Here is a 19,663-nt window from a genome sequence, read left to right as displayed (position 1 = left end):
TGACGTCACGCCGGGCAGCCAATCAGCGGCTAGGGGTCGGTCTCTGGAACTGGCCGTAGTAGGTTATCAGCCTGAATCCTCGCAGTCCGGGGTCAGGAAGCCAGATGAGCCCGCAGAGAAGCGCTTGCTCACCGCGACCAGTCCAAGCCAAAAGTCGCTGAGAGGACGAGGAAGTTCGGCATGCAGAAGCAATGATGACCGACCTGCACGCAGCCATGGTACCGAAGCGCGAACCGGTAAAGTTGGAGGAGCGAGAGCGCACGCAGGCAGCGTGTGAGTGCCAAAGCCAATGCAACAACTGCAAAATCTTCCTGAGTTTGTTCATCCTCTCGCTCTCTCTGCACCTCGTCACGCTCTTCTGCTACCTGGACCTGCGCTCGGAGCTCAAACGAGAAATATCCCAGAAGAACAAAGATGAGGTGTCATCAACGGGGCCAGTACCGCACTATGAAGCCACAGAGCCAGTGCTCCGGTTACCGGACACCGACCACCCAACAAAAGACGACCAGGTAAACTGAGTTATCTGTTGTTCTACACAAAGGGCAGAAACCTCCTTCCTGCTCACTTGGCTTCAGCTTATTGAGAAGAGAATTTCTTATTGTCTTGCCTCCCTGGCTATTGATTGCGTGTGTGTGTGTGTGTGTGTGTGTGTGTGTGTTTGTTTTGTTGGAGACCTTTTGTTAGAGTTCACTTCCTTTAGATCAATGCCTCTCAAGCCTGACCCTGAAGTACCCCAGTGCTGCTCATTTTGGAGGTCTCCCTTATTTGACACACCCAGTTCAGGTCTTGGAGCCTCTACTAATGAGATGATGGTCTATATCAGGTGTGCTTTGGTCTTTGAGACCAGGATACAATACAAAATTTCCATCACTCCACTAAAATAAAACTTTAAAGCAGCTAATAAAGTTTCATTCTTTAAATACAATCAAAGTGGTGCAGAAGTTACAGTCTCCACAATTATGTCATTGCACTTTTTTTACATTGCCAATGAAAAAAATTAAGCTGGAATATTGAAAATTCAGGGTAATTACATATTTTTTTGTGCTATAGTAATGAAAACAAAAATGTTTCACACAAAGGTAGTTTTTAACTGTTGTTATTATTATGTTAATATGCATATAATATGCACATTCAGGTACAAAAAGCAATCAGTATTTAACAGATGTGTTATCTGTATGTTATTTACTGTAATTAATAGTAGCATTTAATTAATTTTCCACATATGTGACCCTGGAACACAAAATCAGTCTCAGGTTGCATGGGTATATTGTAACAATTTAGCCAAAAATACATTGTATGAGTCAAAATTATAAAGTTTTCTTTTGTGCCAAAAATCATTAGGATATTAAGTAAAGATCATGTTTCATTAAGATATTTTGTAAATTTCCTACCATAAATATATCAAAACTTAAATTGTATTTACTTAAGTAATATGCATTGCTAAGAACTTCATATGCACAACTTTCAAATAGTTGTATCTCGGCCAAATATTGTCCTATCCTAACAAACATATATCAATGGAAATCTTATTTATTCAGCTTTCAGATAATGTATAAATCTCAATTTCAAAAAATTGGCCCTTATGACTGGTTTTGTGGTCCAGGGTCACATAAAGCAAGCACAGATTTCAATTTTGCTGATGAATCGCTCTTTGCAAGAGTTTGAACCTGCAACCATTAAGTTTCCTGTGAGGATCTATAACTCTTTAACCCCTAGGCATGACAGAAACCTACCTGGGTTGCATCAGTCATTGATTTAGGTGAGCATTGTCTCTTCCTGCTTACATTGTGCGTCAAAAGCCCGTGAGTGACGCGCTTCTCGTAACTGTGAATCGTTCACCTGCGGGGTACATTTGTTCTGTTTAAACAACATCTGTCCTTTTTACGAGCTCTCTTCATCAGACGCACTTTTACTGTCAGGCGGCACAGGTCGCTGTTTATTTAGCCTTTGCTGCGGTTTGGCCCGGACTCGTGTTTAATTCCTTTGGCAAAAGGCCAGGCTCGTCGCAGCATTTCCTGATGTTCACCCCGCGGGCAGTGCGTTAGTGCTGGATCCAGGACGCTTGGCTTATGGATGCGTTTTATTAGACATAACTAGAGGTGAATTCTGGAGGTAGAATTACACACACAGACAAAGTCCTACAATGAATGAATGAATGAATGAATGAATCTAGCATATGACTGTGGCCTTTCTGAAGTGAATATGAGGGTGCGAAGACATCTCATCCCTGGTGCGAACAAATGGTACAGTAAAAGTTAGTGGAAAAGGCTGTAGTAATTGTTCTGCTTGCTTGCTGTGTACACACAGTCACAGTCATCTTACTAATTTTTAGGCACTCAGAGTTGCCTCAACTCAGATAAAGAATTTGTCATAAACAGATGCAAAAGCTTAAAATGCAAAATAAGCCACCTGTTCCTTCTCATCTTTAAGGGCACTTAAAAATGTGACCCTGGACCACAAAACCAGTCATAAGGGTCAAGTGAAAGCTGATTAAATGAACTTTCCATTGATGTATGGTTTGACAGGACAGGTTTGACCGTGATTCAATTATTTGAAAATCTGGAATCTGAGGGTGCAAAAAATCAAAATGTAGAGAAAATAGCCTTTAAATTTGTCCAAATGAAGTTTAGCAATTCATATTACTAATCAAAATTCAAATTTTGATATATTTACAGTAGGAAATTTACAAAATATCTTCATGGAAATGAAGCTAGCGCAAGTTCTGGCAGGAAGACTCAATCGTTCGCGTCACTAATTACCTCCTCATCTTCCAATCATATCATTACTGTAGCTTTAAAGGGTAGCGCTTACCATGTCTGAGTTCGCAGATGCTGTTGCTCCAGCACCTCCATCCTCCCCACCTCCCCCAAGATGGAATCTCTCCTCCATCTCCTCTATTCTACCAAGCTGGGTCATCCCTCTATTACCACATCCATCAATCAGGCTATCCCCTTCTTCACGAAGACCTCAGATTGTCTTCCTCAATCCTCACCATCACCAGTTGGCCCCTTTCCTGACTCCGCGGGGGGGTTAGCGGCGCCCCCGCCTTCGTCTTCAGGCGGGACTCGCTGTTTCCGTACCCTCGGAATGCGAGTTACGAACGGGGCCTACGCCAAAGAACCGGATTGCTTGCTGAGCTTCTACATAAATGTAATCGGTATAGTATAAATTCTCCCGAGTCTTTCTGGTAGAACTTGTTTTTTACGTAATTTTTTGGCATAAAAAAAGAAATGGATCATTTTGATCTATACAATGTATTGTTGGCTATTGCTACAAATATACCAGTGCTACTTACGACCTGCACGTTTTGTGGTCCAGGGTCAAATTTTGAGTGTAAGGCTCAAACCTGTGATCCTTGACCTTGTTAACTATTTTGTGCATCAGTGTTTCCACCAAATATAGTGATATTGTTGCTAGGCATGGTGTAATATAAACATCCAAAACTCCTTGACATAACAAATTTTCTGCCTTAGGTTAAATATGTGTGTGTGGTGGAGGTGTTGTGTGCATGTGCGTGCATATATGCGTGTTTGTGAGTTTTGCACTGATGCATGTCAAAAAGAGACGTGTAACCATGACGACTCTGATTGATGGACGGAGGCGTGAGCGTGGTTAGTCTGTCAGAGTAAAAATGACATGCACTGAAGCCACAGAGCGAGAGAAAGTGTGTGTGCAACATGCTGTCGTGTAAAATATAGTTTACTTAAGAAAACAAAAGCAACCAAAGTTATTTTTATTTTGTTTTGGTGTGTTGCATGGTTGCGGTAGTTTTTTTTTTTTTACAAAACTGAAGCATCATGGTATCACCAGTCTTGATGTAAGTGTAGGCCACAATATAATGGTACCATATTGGCTTGGTTGATATTACCAATATTATCAATTACACAATAGCACAATCTCTTTGTAAGTCCATACATGAAATACTCTGTATCAGCTGTGAAGATGCTATTGATGTCTTGTTATAGCACATCCAGTTTGTGTTTCAGTGAAAGTCATACCTGCTTTTCTTTTACAGTGTAGATCAGAGCTTTCCTTTGTTCGAGTTTGTGTGTGAGAGAGAGTATGGGAAAACGAAGGGAATACTTTCCCCATCAACCTCTCTCTCTTTCTCTCTCAGGCATTATGGCAAGTGGCCAGATCGCAGTGTGAGCCCTCTAATGCACACACACACTATTCCTTATTAAGCTTTGTAGGTATGGGATTCCTCCTCGACAGGATATTACATTAATGGATGGAGTCAGCCACACTCTAATTACTCTCCATTCAAGTATTTACCGCTGTAACTAATACACACACAAGTTTCTCACATGCACTCGGTGTGTTAGCCCGAGTCCTTTGTCCTTTGAGTTAGCAGTGAGGAGTTAGCAGTAAGGAATGCGCTTGTTGATCAGCATCTTAGATCTGATATAGTGTTAGCCATATATCCCAGAGCGCTGCTCTGTCTGACTGATTACAAAAGTGTGTGTATGTGTGTGCTAATGAGGGATCTAAGAGCGGGTTCACCTCAGCCAAACAGGTGTTAGAGAGCTGTGCTCTGAAGAAACAGAATGTTTGCATGACTTTAATGGCTTTACTTTAAACAGCTGGAACTATTTAAGGAGTCTCAGACAACAGCCAACACACAGATGTGTGTGTAAGTTTGGGAACCAAAGCTTTAAAATTACACTTTAGAGCGGCATGATGATTGGATGAATGGATGGCTGGCTGGTTGGATTGGACTGAATCTACCTGACTACAATAGGTCATTTTAAGGGTCAGATCAGACAGGCACATTATTATTTTTACAAGCTAGATAGATCTAAAGCAATGTGACTTCAGTTTTCTGTGGTGTGAGAGTAGCTCAACTCTTTTCAGTATAACAGTATCGTTTTTTTTCAGTATAGACTTAGAAATTGAAATCATTTTAATGAATCAGTTTGATTGGAACAATTTCAAGTCATTGAAACACGGCCCTCATTTTGATGCCCACACAACATTACACATCGTATTTTATAATTGTAGACGGTCTAAAATAATTGTACAAAATAAAATATAGTTAGAGACTTTAAAACATTTTGACCTTGTTATATAAATTATGCTATTTTTTTATTTATTTGTATTTAATGTATACATAAATCTGTGGTAAATATGTATATGTATGTAAAAATGTATGTAACTGGCTTTATAAGTCATAATTGCAAGTTTATAACGTGCAATTCAGAGAAAGAAGTCAGAATTGCGAGATGCAAACTTGCATTTGCTTTATTTCTTGCAATTGCAAGTTTATCTCGGAATTTTTGCTTTATAACTCACAACTGCAAGTTTATATCATGCAATTCTAAGAAAAAAATGTAAGAAATTGTTAGAATTGTGAGGAAAAAAGTTAGAATTGTAAGATATATACTCGGAATTGCATGAAAAAAGGCAGAATTGTGAGATACAAACTCACATTTGCGAGAAAAAAAGTACTTTTTTTCTAGCAATTGTGAATTTATATCTCGCAATTCTGGCTTTATAACTGCCCATTGCAAGTTTATATCATGCAATTCTGAGAAAGAATTGTGAGAAATTGACAGAATTGTGAGGAAAAAAGTCAAAATTATGAGCTACAAATTCACATTTGCAAGAAAAAAGTCTTCTTTATATAAACTCAGTCTGGCTTTATCACTCATAATTACAAGTTTATATCATGCAGTTTAGAGAAAAATGTCAGAATTATAAGAAAAAAAGTCAAAATTGTGAGATATAAACTTAGAATTGTGAGGAAAAAAGGCAGAATTGTGAGATACAAACTTGCATAACTTTATTTCTTGCTTTTTTATAAGTTCATATCTTGCAATTCTGGCTTTATAACTCACAATTGCAAGTTTAATTCACGCAATTCTGAGAAAAAAGTCAGAAGTGTGAGATATAAATTGCAAAGAAAAAATAGGCAGAATTGCAAGATACAAACTCACATTTGCGAGAAAAAAAGTCTTAAACCTTAATTCTCGAAATTCATATCATATTAATATCTTGCGATTGCGAGTTCTAAGAAAGTCTGAATTGTGAGTTTATATCTCAAAATTCAGACTATAACTTGCAATTGCGAGTTAATATCTCACAATTCTGAGAAAAAATGTTAGGATTGTGAGTTTGTATTACGCAATTCAGAGGAAAAAAAAATTGTAAGATACAAACTCGCAATTACTTTTTTTATTCAGTGGTGGAAACAATGAATAAATCAGTAGATAGTCACTGTCCTGTTCCTCGCATTACTTCTGGTGGGTGTGACTTTACTTCCTGTTTTTATTATATTCACTGTGACTTGGATACCCAAGGAAGATGCTAACTGACCCATGACCTTTGACCCTTCACACAAGTCCTGCCACCTCAAAAACAACTAGAAACAGTTCAATGGCCTCCGTCAATAAATAAAGCTTTTGAAATTTAAAAAGGTTTCTTTTTGATTAATGTGAGTTTATATTGGTTGTGACTGGAGTCTTGAACACACTGCCCTATTTGTAGCATGGCTGTCCCCAAGTAACCCAGTGTGTGTGTCTGCTGCCTGTCTGTTTGTGTGTGCATATCAGTCTGTCTGTAAGAGTTTGTATGTGATGTTTGACATTGTACATATAATAACACCCATTATTCTGGTCCTGCTTGGTATTTGTGAAGAATGCTTTGTCCTTCTGTTGTGGTGTGTGTATGCGTGTATGTGTCTGTATCTGTTAATATTGTATTTTGTCTCTGTTGTGGTGATTTAAACTTTTTGCAGCGGTTTGTGTTTCCTGGTGGTTTCCGTCCTTGTTGACATCTGTGTGAGTGTGTGTGTGTGTGTGTGTGTGTGTGTTTCTTTACACGGGAATGTAATTCCCTCTGTTCCTAAATGAGTTTGGTTCGCCCTGAGGTTCACCGACTGAGAGAGTTCCAGACAAACATCATTGTCTGTGACCAGGCTATGATCTGTCATTAAGCGTAGAGGTCGAAAGGTCATGCGTGAGCGTGTGTATATTTTGGCAAGGCCTCCTGTTATCACTCTGCTGAAATGACTCCTCTGAATAAAAGCAGTTTAGATGTTGTATGTTAAATTAATTTGAGCACAGCTGCGTGGGTGTATTTGATCATTTGTTGCCTTTGACCAAACCTCCGTCCATTTGGAGAGGTAGGGAAAAAAGAAGGGAAGATGAGTGAAAGCCTGACTAAACAGGACAATCTATCTCGCTGTCTGTGATATGTGAACCTCCCTGTGGTTTGAGATGAGAGCAGAGGCTTGTGTTGTTTTTGGAGTCATTACCAGCATATTCTTGATGGTCCTTTGAGAATCGTATGAAATGTTGTTCTCAATAATGTAATCCATATGTGATAACATGCTCATAATCTAAACCTGTTCTAATCTGTGTGTGTGGACGTGCACATCTGTATGGGGTGTGTTTGAAAAGAGACTGATCCAGATGAGGCTGGAGTAAGAGTGATGAAGGTGACATTCACAATCATACATAGATTACTTTATTTCTATGCTCTTGTAACCTTATTTCTAATTTCTTGCTCAGAGCTTCTTTGTTTCTGAATAGACTATAATGTCAAGATTCACTTAAAATTCCAGATTAATATTCCATATTGTGCACATTTTTAATTCAGTAGCCTAACATGTTTTCTTATTAAAGGTTAATATCTTGCATGTCTCATTAATAATCAGTGAAAGGTGTATTTTTATCGTGGATTGATTCAGATATGCAGGTTCTAGTTCCAATTCTGACTTCTTTGAAGTGAAATGATATGTTTTGGTTCACTTTTGTAGTGGTTGACTGTTAAAGCCATTATATTGGTTGACATTCAGCATTGTTTAAAATCATTGGATTAGCAGGTAATTTTTTGCAGTCTGGCCAATAAATTTGGTAAGTGGGACTTTTATTTTGATAGCGCTGAGAACACAGCACTTGAGTGCAGATGCACTAGAGCCAGGGTTTTCATAACAAAACCCACCCAACTGCTACTCAAAATGACTAGTAAAAATCACGTTCCAGGGGGTCAAGAGTTGCATTTTTTTTTGTGGGATTCCCTAGGTAAAATTAGCATTCCAGGGGCCAAATGTCACGTTATTGGGGTCGAACATGAAAAACAAGCCAATTCTGGGAGGAAAACCGTGGACTTGGCAACACTGACCAGATTTCCTATTCTCTCTCTTCATTAGTTTATTGTCTTTGTTTAACCGTTCTTTCTAATAATACAACAGTAAATGCTATAATGTTTAATAATATACCCAAAAATGAAAATTCTGTCATTAATTACTCACCCTCGTGTCGTTCCAAACCTGTAAGGCCTTTGTTCATCTTTGGAACACAAATTAAGATATTTTTGATAAAAACTGAGAGCTTTCTGACCCATGTAGACAGCAACGTAACTAAAATGTTCCCAGGCCTGGAAACTAAGGACATCAGTGGTTCAACCATAAATTTACGAAGCTACGGTCAACTTTTTGTGCACAAAGCACAAAATAACAACTTTATTTAACAATTCTTCAGATGCACTTTATTTTACAGTATGTGTACTTACAGTGTAATTAAAGTGGACTTATCTAAGAAAGTACTGGTAATATAAAGTAACTACATGGGGTGGAGTTAGGTTTAGGGGTAGGTTCAGGGTTAGTATCTAGTTATTGAAAATACTCGAATAAGTACATTGTATGTACATAAGGAACAGGACTTTAAAGTAAATTGCTACCAATTCTTCTCCTCCAAGTCACCGTCTTCCGCCATTATCGAGAGATGCACACATGCATTGTGTTCCTGGTGTAAAAATTATTCTCGTAGCTTCAAAAATTATGGTTGAACCACTGATGTCACACTGTTTTATCGATTTCTTTACTATGTTTCTGGGCCTGGGAACAATTTAGCTATGTTGCTGTCTATGCAGCGTCAGAAAGCTCTCGGATTTCATCAAAAATATGATAATTTGTCTTATAATAAAAGGTCTTACAGGTTTGGAACAACATGGGGGTGAGTAATTAATGACACAATTAATTTTTAATTTAATTTAATTTTTGGGTGAACTATCCCTTTAACAAACATTTAATTCCACAAATCTCTCAAACTTTGACAATCCAGCTGTTAGATCTCCTAAAGTGTGCATTGTATCCTGTTTAAAAATGTGTGTACTTTATGCCTGATGGTTAGTCCATGTGAAATTTGTGTATGATTGAAGCCATGTGAAATGAATGTCAACGGGAGAGTTTGGCTGTCTTTGGAGGCACCCATGAGCGAGCAACTTCAAACTATTCTTCACTATATCTAGTTTACTGCCATGTTTTATTTATGTCATTCATTGTGTACTGTATCTAAAATTAAATTAGTGTTGCTTAGTCAGTATTCAAGACTGTTTGATTCCCAATGCACATAGTGCTTAAAAGTGTACTAAGTGCACTGTTGGTTACTGTTTACTTTCTTTTAATCAGTGTAAATTTAATTTTTGAAAAGTGCCCTAATTGGAAAACAGAATAAAGAATCCTAAATATCCTAATATTTTAGTAACTATTATGTAAAATAAATAAAGTTGAATTAAATGCAGTGCTCTCACCCTGCTCTCTAAAACAAACTCTCTAAAGACCACCTTCTGTGATGGTCATTTTGGCATAGCTTAAGGAAATTAGTGTAAATGTAATGGTTGACCTTTTGCTATAAAAACACTATGTACTTTGCAAGGGGCCTCACGGACATGTCCATGAATCGGTTTTGTTGAACAGTATGCTGTTTTACATATGGTGACATTTGAGTGAGGCTGACAGTAATGATATGAATCTGAATACGGTGTGCCCTTTGGGATTGTATCATTGACTTATGACGGATTAGATGATTGTTCATGTTTTTCTGGTTAGACCGATGGCCTGCGTCATATATCTAGCAAGGCTACAGAAATTAAAATGGATTTGTTTATATAAGGAAGTTTCTCTGGTGTATAAATATGTAGAGCCTATGAAGTGATTGTGTTAGTGAGATCCATTTGATAAAGGAATCATGACGTCATGATTGATCAATGGTTAAAAAAAAAAACCATCAGTGATTTTTATAAATGCACTCATACGTGCACACAAATACGTATGTCTCCCCTCATCTCGTTCTTTCTTTCTCTCCTTCTCACCTTCTTTCTTTCTCTCCTTCTCTTCTGTCCAAAAGCTGTATGTTCGTTTGAGTGTGCGTCAAGCTGTTGAGCAGATGTCTCTCTCTCTTTCTCTCTCTCTCTCACTAGCCTCTCTATCTCTTGCTCTCTCTGTTTCATGTGGTTTGTGGTTTGTCCCAAATTGGAATTGTTTAAAAGCCACAACACAGAGCCCTTTACACCAGGCAAAGCAAAGGAGGGGGGAACAAAGCCAGTGAGAGAGAGAATAAATCAAGAGAGCAGGTGGAGAAGAGTATGTGCCAAATTGCAGACAGGTGCGGCCCAGCCTCGACACCAAGCACTCGACACCAAGCACTCGACAGTCACCATACACTCGCTGTGCACGCACATAAAATACTAACCACTTGATCAGCGCTGCTCTTTCTGACCACCTGACAAGACCGCAATGGCATCATCTGCCCATTCAGGTCAGGGGTCAGAGTGGCAACTCTCTAATTGGAGGACGAACAAGGAAATGCCTGTTAATGGTTGATTTTGTGTTTTTTTTTCTCTCGTTACAGTTGGTTAGTGAAGTGATGCCTTTTGGACGTTTTCTTTCAAGTTTGATGTCTAATATGAAACTTTAAAGCATTATCCTGAGGTCTCCCATGTCCCACTATGTCTCAAGAGTAAAGAATGTTTCTTTCTTTTTTTTAAGGTGTTTTAATGAAGCCATTAAAGTCTGGCATTAACAACACAAAATCTATTGAAAAGGTGGAGCAGCGGCTCCAGCATTGAACAAGATGTTGAACACGTTCCAGGCACATGTGTGCGTGCGTATGTGCGTGATCGTATGCACACGTTTTTCTTGAAAGGCACTAGATCACATGTTAATTTAATGTTTGTTCTAAAAAGCCAGACTGATGATGGTGTGAATGTATGAGTGATTATGATAGCCAAAGCTTGCGTGTGTGTGTGTGTGTGTGTGTGTGTGTGTGTTTGTGTGTGTGTGTGTGTGTGTGTGTGTGTGTGTGTGTGTGTGTGTGTGTGTGCGTGCATGTTGGTGGGTGGGTGTTTGGCGCAAAAATCATCTGGCATGTTTAAAAAGAATCTCAGAGAACCAAATGACATCTCTAAAATTATACATTCATAAATAAAAAGTGGGTTTGCTGCTGAGACATACTTTTATATGTGGCAATATCAGTCTTTGTCTCCCTTTAAAGGAATAATTCACCCAAAAATTAACATTCTGTCATTACTCACCCAGATTCGTTCCTAAACAGTTTGTTCCATAAAGCTATTTTTCTTCAGTGGAACACAGAAGAAATTCTGAGGACGGTCCTGGTTGGTATTTATGGCATGTCCTATATTGTGTCCCATACGATAATTTTGTTTGAGAAACTAGGGCTGGGTAAAATGATTGGTTTCTTGATTTTAATCGATTCTCATTTTTACGAAACGATATTAGTTCTTAAATTCCATGAGTTGTTTAGTCTTGCCTGTTTTCAGTTAATAAATGAAACACTATAGCGCACCGCCCATGCACTAAATCACAATGAGCTTTGTGCTTTTGTTACTTTTGATATGAAACAAAGTCTCTAATTTAAAATTTTATTACAGTATTCAAACAATAAATGCTGTTTTGGTGCTGTTTAATGTGGAGTGAGAGATCGCTGTAGCGTCTCAGTTCAGGTCTCCTCCTCTTTAATACCAGTTTCTGCACAAAATAAACATGAAAAAACATCCAAAGGTATAATAAAAGAAGAGTACAACTTACCGAAATCTGTATCCTGTCTCATGTAATCACTCATTGAGTGTTTCCACCATGGAAAGATGTCAATATAACAGCTTGTAAACAATTAACATCCCATTTACCTCAGAAAAAAACACATTGGATGACTATAAATTAAAGAGTTGCATTTTGCTATATGCACCATATAACATATTCATTTTTTTTTTTACTGTGCTTCAATGGTTAATTTATGTTTGAGTAAATCTGGTTCATTTTTATGACAGCATTTAAATGTTTATATTTCCAAAATAAATTGGAGTAGAAATATAATTGTGTAATTGTAACTTTATTATTATAAAAACTTTGAGTGTAATTTAAGTGTTTTATACAAATCCGTTAATTTTAACCTTCAGTATTAATGTAGTACCAACTGACTCATATATATTTTGCAGCATTAGTTGAGAGAATTTTTTTTTCCTGAGAAAATTTGGCATGTACTGTACCTAACATATATATAATATAATTTATATCGAATTGAATCAGAAATCAAATAGAATCGCAAGTTTGTGAATCAGAATCTAATTGAATTATGAAATTTGTGTCAAAACCCAGCCCTATTATTATTATATGGATTATATAGTAGCCTTAATTATCTTCCCCTCGTACAAGCAGCTTATTACTGTGACTGGATCATTGTATTATCAAAATTCTAGAAATAGAATCATTTAGACCCTGGAAGACAAAACCAGTTATAAGGGTAAATATTTTGAAATTGAGATTTTTACATCATCTGAAAGCAGAATAAATAGGCTTTACATTGATATATGGTTTGTTAAGATAGGATATTTGTTAGAATATTTGGCTGAGAAACTATTGATAAACTATTTGAACAACTAGAATCTGAGGGTGCAAATATTAAGAAAAAAAAGTTGTCCAAATGTAGTTCTTGGCAGTCCATTTTACTAACCAAAAATTAGGTTTTGATATGTTTATGGTAGGAAATTTAAAAAGTATCTTCATGGAACATGATCTTAATATCCTAATGATTTTTGTCACAAAAGAAAAATCGCTAATTTTGACCCATAAAATACATTGCTGGATATTGCTACAAATATACCCGTGCTACTTAAGACTGGTTTTGTGGTCCAGGGTTACAATTTATTCACAAATCAAAGATCAACATTGTACCACTTTTGTCTGTCCATCCATCCAGCCACATTCTTTCTTTCTACCTTCTTTCCTTCAACCATTCTTTCTTTTTCTTTCCTTCTTTTCGCCAGCATTAGGTACTGAGTAAAGCATTTGTGTCTTGACTTTTTTTTATTTAGGCTGGTGCTCTGCATTCAGTCATAAGCCTGCTGTCAAATCTCCAAAGACAAAGAAAATGTGTTTAAAATGAAACCTGCATAGAACCTCGGGATCGAAATGGCCGTGGATGGATTGTAATAAAATAACATTGTATAGAAAGTTGAAGTGAAGTATAATCAAAATTATTTGCTCTGTACAGTATTGTTGCCATATCTGTTGGTACTATTGTATTACAGCCATTACTCATGATTTTATGCATTACTCATGAATTCATTACGAGACCTCGTGTGTGTGTATGTATACTGGGATTTCAGTGTTACACAAAGGTTAATTTTCTCTAGTTTAAAGCCAGCTCTAGTGACTCACGCCACAAACATGAGAATGAGAAGGATGAATATTCAGGAAAAAGTATCGGAGAAGAGAAATAATGAGCGAAGGATTGAGGAAAAACAAAAATAGGAGCGAGAAAGAGGGACATTCATTCTTCTGTGTACTTGATGAGCCAAGGCTTTTGTTTGAAGCTGTCACGGTTTGCATACAACACACACGCTGAGACGTGTAATCCTTCAGAAATATGTGGAGGCCTCTGTGATCTCTTGCTTACATGTTTCTCGTCTTAAGTTCGGGATAAATATTTGTGATGTATGCGTACAAGTCTGTGTGTGTTGTCCAAGCCGCAAGAGTTTGTTACCGATGACCAGGCCCACATGGGATCTGTGCACGCACAAAACTACACAGAAAGCTCAGCAGATTTCCACAAAAGCTTGACACATTCCCACCCCTTGCATGTTTGTTACTTAAATATTTTGGATAATATGATTATGCGTTCAGCTACCAGTGTGAGTGTAGTATTCTTGTTGTTTTTACCCCCAAAAAATGCTGAAGAAAATGCAAAAGTAGCCTCTGGTCACACTAACGAAACACTGTTTCTTGTCATTTGTTACAGGTGAAAGCGAGGGTGACTATGGTTAAGTGGTTAGTTGAGAACAAATCTGTTATAGTAGTTAGTGTACACTGGTGCGCATGTGTGTGTACATGTGTGACATGTCTGTATTAACATGTGTGCATGTTTGTATACTGTGGTGTGTCTAATTTTGTGGTATGTTATTGATTTAGCTTGTAAAGAAGCAGACTGTGTACCCAGAGAGGTTTTGATGAGGCTCGGAGGTGAAGACTAACAGATGACAGAACCGACTTCTTTGAGTTGTCCTTGATTTTCTCTTTGCAGCTGTTCATTTTTTCTGCTGTATTCTGTTCATCAGCTGGTATTAATCCTTCCAAACACTCAGGATCCTTCAGACAAACGGGAACGCCTCACTTTACAAACCACTTATGGCACCAGACACACGACCCTTTGGAGTGTGTGTTTGTGAGAGAGAAAGAGAGATAGAGAGGAAATGGAGCCCGGGATCTGGTTTTAGTTAAGAGGGCAAATACTTGTATGCAAGCACATACAAACTCGCATGCACACACTTGTGCTGGTTCTGGAGCAGTTGTCGCTTAGCTACAGTGATGACAGGCAGAAATAGCTTGACTGCGCACGGATGAGACAAAGTTTAATAGGACGAATGGATTTGTGACTACACACACACACACACACACTCGTTTGCGGTTTTGTTGAACTGTTGATCACTTGCCATCTTCTAGATATCAAAGTAATGTGCCAAAACTGAGGAGAAGAACAAATTTGAGCCATTTCCATGGCATTTATTCAGACAAGCTGTGATCGATGTCAGGACAAACTAACCCAATTTGAGAATGTGCGTAAGGCTGCCAGTTGACCCTGTCACATTTCTAGATTCATATTTAGATTCTGTCTTTATTCTGGGAATGCTCGTGATCTGATGTTTTACGGTGTTCACACATAACCCTCACTGGCTCGCTCCTTTGAGAATCCAATAACTCAGTCTAATGTCATGGCCTGATCTGATTGCAACCTCTGGAGCACATTCTGCTCTCATTTGGCAGTATTCATGGGAGGGTGTAACAGCTTTTAGATGTTGCTCAAGTTTAGCGGAGGTCTCGGAGGATTCCATTCTGAGCTCTGTATATAGCAGCAGGAGCTGGGATGGCTGCTTCTTCAGTGCATTTGTCAAAAAGATTTGAGCTCTCATATTGAACTCAGTTTTATATGGACAAGTTAGCCAGATATGTACTTCTATGCCTATTTGATTTATCAAGATCCACCCTCAGAAGGGACCACAGCATTTTATGAAGACTGTACTCTCATAGAGGTTCATACTGTTCTTGTAAACAGAAATTTAACTTAATGTCTAAAAAAAAAGCTTTAGAAAGATCAGAAAGTACCATAAATGTAGTCTTTATGATTTACACGCAAAGTCATCTGAAGCTATGTGATAGCTGTCAAACCTCAAATCTGCCCTATGTACGATTTTCTTCGATTGCATAATCTGGAAGTGTTTCTCACTTCACACAAACTTGTGTTGCTTCAAAGGACTTGAAATATATTACACTACACTGTAAAACCCAATAGTTTACCTTACTTGGACATAGTTAGTTATCTTCACTTACACTGTAAAACCCAATAGTTTACCTTACTTAGAGTTAGTTATCTTTACTTAGTTGCTATACTTACTAGGTTTCATTGAGTTACAGCTACTTTCAAGACAAGCAAAACAATTTACTTGCAGCTTTGAGTAAAGCTTACTTAAAATATTCAAGTAGCCACAAAGGAACCAGCAACATTAATAAACCAGTGAGAGGCAGCAGTGCACTAATATGTTGGTACTGTGCAAAATAACAACAGAAAAAGAAGAAAAGAAAGGTTTTTGAGGTGGGGCAATTCTTAATAGACTTTTGCAGTTATCTTTCCTTTACTAGTTTCCCAAAGTCATCTTGAATGTTGAAGTTTCAATACAACTGAAATATTTGAGGGAACATCACATAAGCTGACTTCATATATTGGTTGTTTAAAAAATAAAAATAAATAAACTTACTATTATAGTGATTAGTGTTCCCTTTGTTTGGGGACTTGGAACTTTGTTTATTTTGTTATAACTTTCTTTCTATTGATGCAGAAATGTATCATGAAATCAATAATAATAATAATAATAATAATAATGAGTCTTTACTAATTTAAAGTTCTTTATAAACACCTTGAAAAAACTTTTAATTGGGTTGATACAGCCCTTTAACATTTGTAATAATATGCTCGAGTCACACACAGACTTTAACCATCAGCACGTGAATCACAACAGTGCTAACAATTCACTTTTGTTTATTTGATTATTTGTAACAACAACCATTTGATATGATCTTTTTGTTGTGCTACTGACAGAAGACTGCAAATAAAATTGGCAAAAAAAAAAACAAAAGTAAAAAAAAGCAATTGCATAATTTATTCATGCCGCAATGCACTCTGGGAGTCAGTGAGTAGCTATTAGGGGTGCAACAGTTCTACTTACTCACGGTTCGGTTTGTATCGCGGTTTTAGAGTCACGATTTCGATACGTTTCGGTACATGTGCTATGTTTAGGGAAAAAAATTTAAAAGTAAAGAAATACGAACTAACTAACTAGAAGCAACAGCACAAATAAATACAATAGAGTAAAGATACAATAAAATAAACTGATTTTTCGGGGTTTTTTTAGGTAGGTCTAACATTAGTTTTTAGGTACAGAAACTGTGCCCACATCCTTCTCGGGTCAATTTTGCAAGTCCCCCCTACGCCTGACATTTCCTCTAAAGGTGTTTATTTTTAAACCTTTTTTATTAAGCAAAACATTTGTTTTGTCTTTTTATTCTTCTAATGCATGTTATAAAAAATCTCAAACAAACAAACAAACTTTAAATTAAAACTATACTTTTGAATTTAAAAGAAAACCCTCAGTTCTGCTCAGTTCTAACTTTTTAACATATATACAGATTTCAATCTCCTGAATTCTTTAATTCAGAGATTCTTTACAACTTCAGAGTATTTTTAAGCATTTAAGCATTCATTATAAAACACTCACAGGACATTCATTTTGACATCTATGAAAATACTTTAAAATTTCACGCAAAAATACTATGGATCAGAGCCCCGAAAGCATGAATAGTTTGTGAATCAATAGTGGACTTATGCGTGCCTAGACTCCGATATACAAGAGTGTTATACATTACGCGCAAATTGAAGATGAGAGATGAAGTAGAGACCTGTTTTCCCGCGGGGGTATAGGTTACTTTTATGCAGTATTTTAGTATTATAGTTTTAGTTTTAGTATTATAGCTATAGTTTTATGCAGTTTTTGCGGGCGGGAGTGGGGCAAAACATAAATGTTGCGGGCGGGAGCAGGACGAAATAACATATATTTCTGCGGGAGTAATATTTGCGGGTTTGCGCTCTTCGGTTGAGCGCACACACAGATCTTCTCACTTCTCACTGCGCGCGCGGGTTTGCGTGTTATGTAATATGTCTCTTAAATGTTGAAACTGGCAAAGCTTAAATGAGTTTAGTTTAAATCCAGATAGCAATGTGTGCTGTTCAGGTCTCCCCTGCACACGAGCGCTATCAGCACCCGGGAGACAACGGGCTGCTCATATTACAGCATGCGACACTCGCATTGAACAAGAATAGTTTGTCCACGTTTTTTATTTAATCGCTGTTGTTGTAACGTATTGGGAAGCCAGAATGCCCATCCATCAACAGAAACATGCATTAGCCGAACCCTGTTTGTTTTACTTGTTGCTATTTAAAACATATTACAGATGCGTTGTCAGTTTCAAGTTGAACCGCGGTCCTGGTGCGCACCGAACCGTGGGAGAAGAACGGGACGGTTCCGGTTTTTACCGAGAACCGTTGCACCCCTAGTAGCTATACTAACTGCAAATTGATATTACAAAATATTTTAAGTTAAATGAACTGAACTTTGTAATTAATATGACTAAACATTTTAAGGTAAATAAACAGATTTTTTTAAGTTCACATTACTTACATTTTTTAGGGCAACCAGTTTTTTAAGTAAATTCAACTCATCCGGGTTCAGAGTGTAGTCAGATGTGCTGCTTTTACTTATTTTACCAGATTTACTGGGAATTTATTTCGATTTCTGGGGTTTTTATTTTTATGATTACCGATTTTTCATCAATTTTCTTTGTGCACACTGGACATTTTAATACAAAAACACACCAGTATAGTGTGGGTAGTCTTGACTCAAGAAATCAGTGTTTCCTATTAATTGTTAACTTCCTAATAAATCAAAAATACACTTCTCATTAGGCATGCGGTCATAGCCAGCATTCCTCCTCCTCCAAACATGGCGAGTTAAGTTGATGCCAAAGAGCTCAATTTTGATCTCATCTGACCACAACAATTTCACCCAGTTCTCCTCTGGGTTCTCCCTTTAAGAGAGTGACCTGTATAAAAGACAAATCTTGCTGATTCTTAGGGGATCAAATACATATTTCACTCATTAAAATACAAATCAATTGATAACTTTTTCTTCACTTTATGCGGGGCATTGAAATTGCTTTTGAATGTGCGCTTGCTTTTTACTTTGCACACATTCTACAAGAATAGATGTTTGTCAGTGCTGCTCAGGATCTGCGAATCATTCATCATCGTCCTATAAGTCATCTCTTCTTACTCTGTTTATGTGGCAAGTGAAACTTTATGTACTGTAATGTAACAGGCTACCACTAGCAAGCATCTAACCATGTCCCTTTAGTGGCTCTGAAGAAGGGGTTATTCATTTTCCGTGCCTTTTTCCAAATTCCAAATCCACACTCCTTGTCCAATCCCCCAGCCTGATTCCATCATCCATCACAATGTTTCACTGTAAACATCGTCTGATGCCAATTTGGTAGACATCGCCCAAACCTACTACTATACATATTAGATTTACCAAAATCCACCCTCATGAGGGACCAAAGCAGACTGTACTCTCAACCAGCTCATGTTTATACTGTTCTTCAAATCATATAAACAGAAATTTAACGTAATGTCTAAAAACATAATTGAAAAAGTGAATACAAACTGAGTTTGTCATGCTCCAGAAAGATAAAATATTACCATAAATGTAGTCTGTATTATTCATATGCTAGGTCCTCTGATGCTATGATAGCTGTCAAACCTCAAATCTGGCATTTTTATGAGATATATACTAAGATTTTCTTGAGTTTCTCACATTACACAATATCATTTGTTCATGTGTGTATTAAATGTAATGGATTAAAAATTAACCAAAAATTCAGAACAATGTTATATGACAATATTTACATAACTATCAATACCAAGCAATGCTTAATTTTGTTCAGTCTGTGGTGTAAAAAGTTTGCATTAGCAATTAAAGAAAAAAACACTGATCAGGTCAAAGTGTCTGAATAATTTTTGGTCCCAAATTTTAGTTTATTAATTAAGTTTATTGCTATCCTCACTTACATAAGTGAGCTATAGGGTCCTGCTGCACCCACTAGTAAAAAATATCCAAAATTATATCTGGGGTCTAATTACTTTTTGGTTTGACCATTTAGTCATATGGACTGCTTTTACAGTTTTTTTTTTCTTTTTGGAGCTTAACTTTTATTCACCTATGGAAAGGACATTCAGCAAAATAACATACATGTGTGTGA

The 19,663-nt window shown here is 37.2% G+C and overlaps 1 protein-coding gene across 1 annotated transcript in view; it reads left to right on the top strand.

The window, feature by feature from the left end:
- The first annotated feature begins 105 nt into the window (after positions 1-105).
- The window catches only part of eda (ectodysplasin A), a 56,502-nt gene continuing 36,944 nt past the window's right edge, over positions 106-19,663 (top strand). The window contains exon 1 of the mRNA XM_073840609.1: positions 106-509. Within this exon, the coding sequence (XP_073696710.1) occupies positions 192-509 (318 nt within the window). The 5' untranslated portion in view covers positions 106-191. The remainder of the gene's footprint in view (positions 510-19,663) is intronic.

Source organism: Garra rufa, chromosome 5, assembly GCF_049309525.1.
Source record: "Garra rufa chromosome 5, GarRuf1.0, whole genome shotgun sequence".
Taxonomy (NCBI): Eukaryota; Metazoa; Chordata; class Actinopteri; order Cypriniformes; family Cyprinidae; genus Garra; species Garra rufa.
The sequence above is the reverse complement of the archived record's forward strand: the minus strand, read 5'-3'. Positions and strand labels throughout refer to the sequence as shown.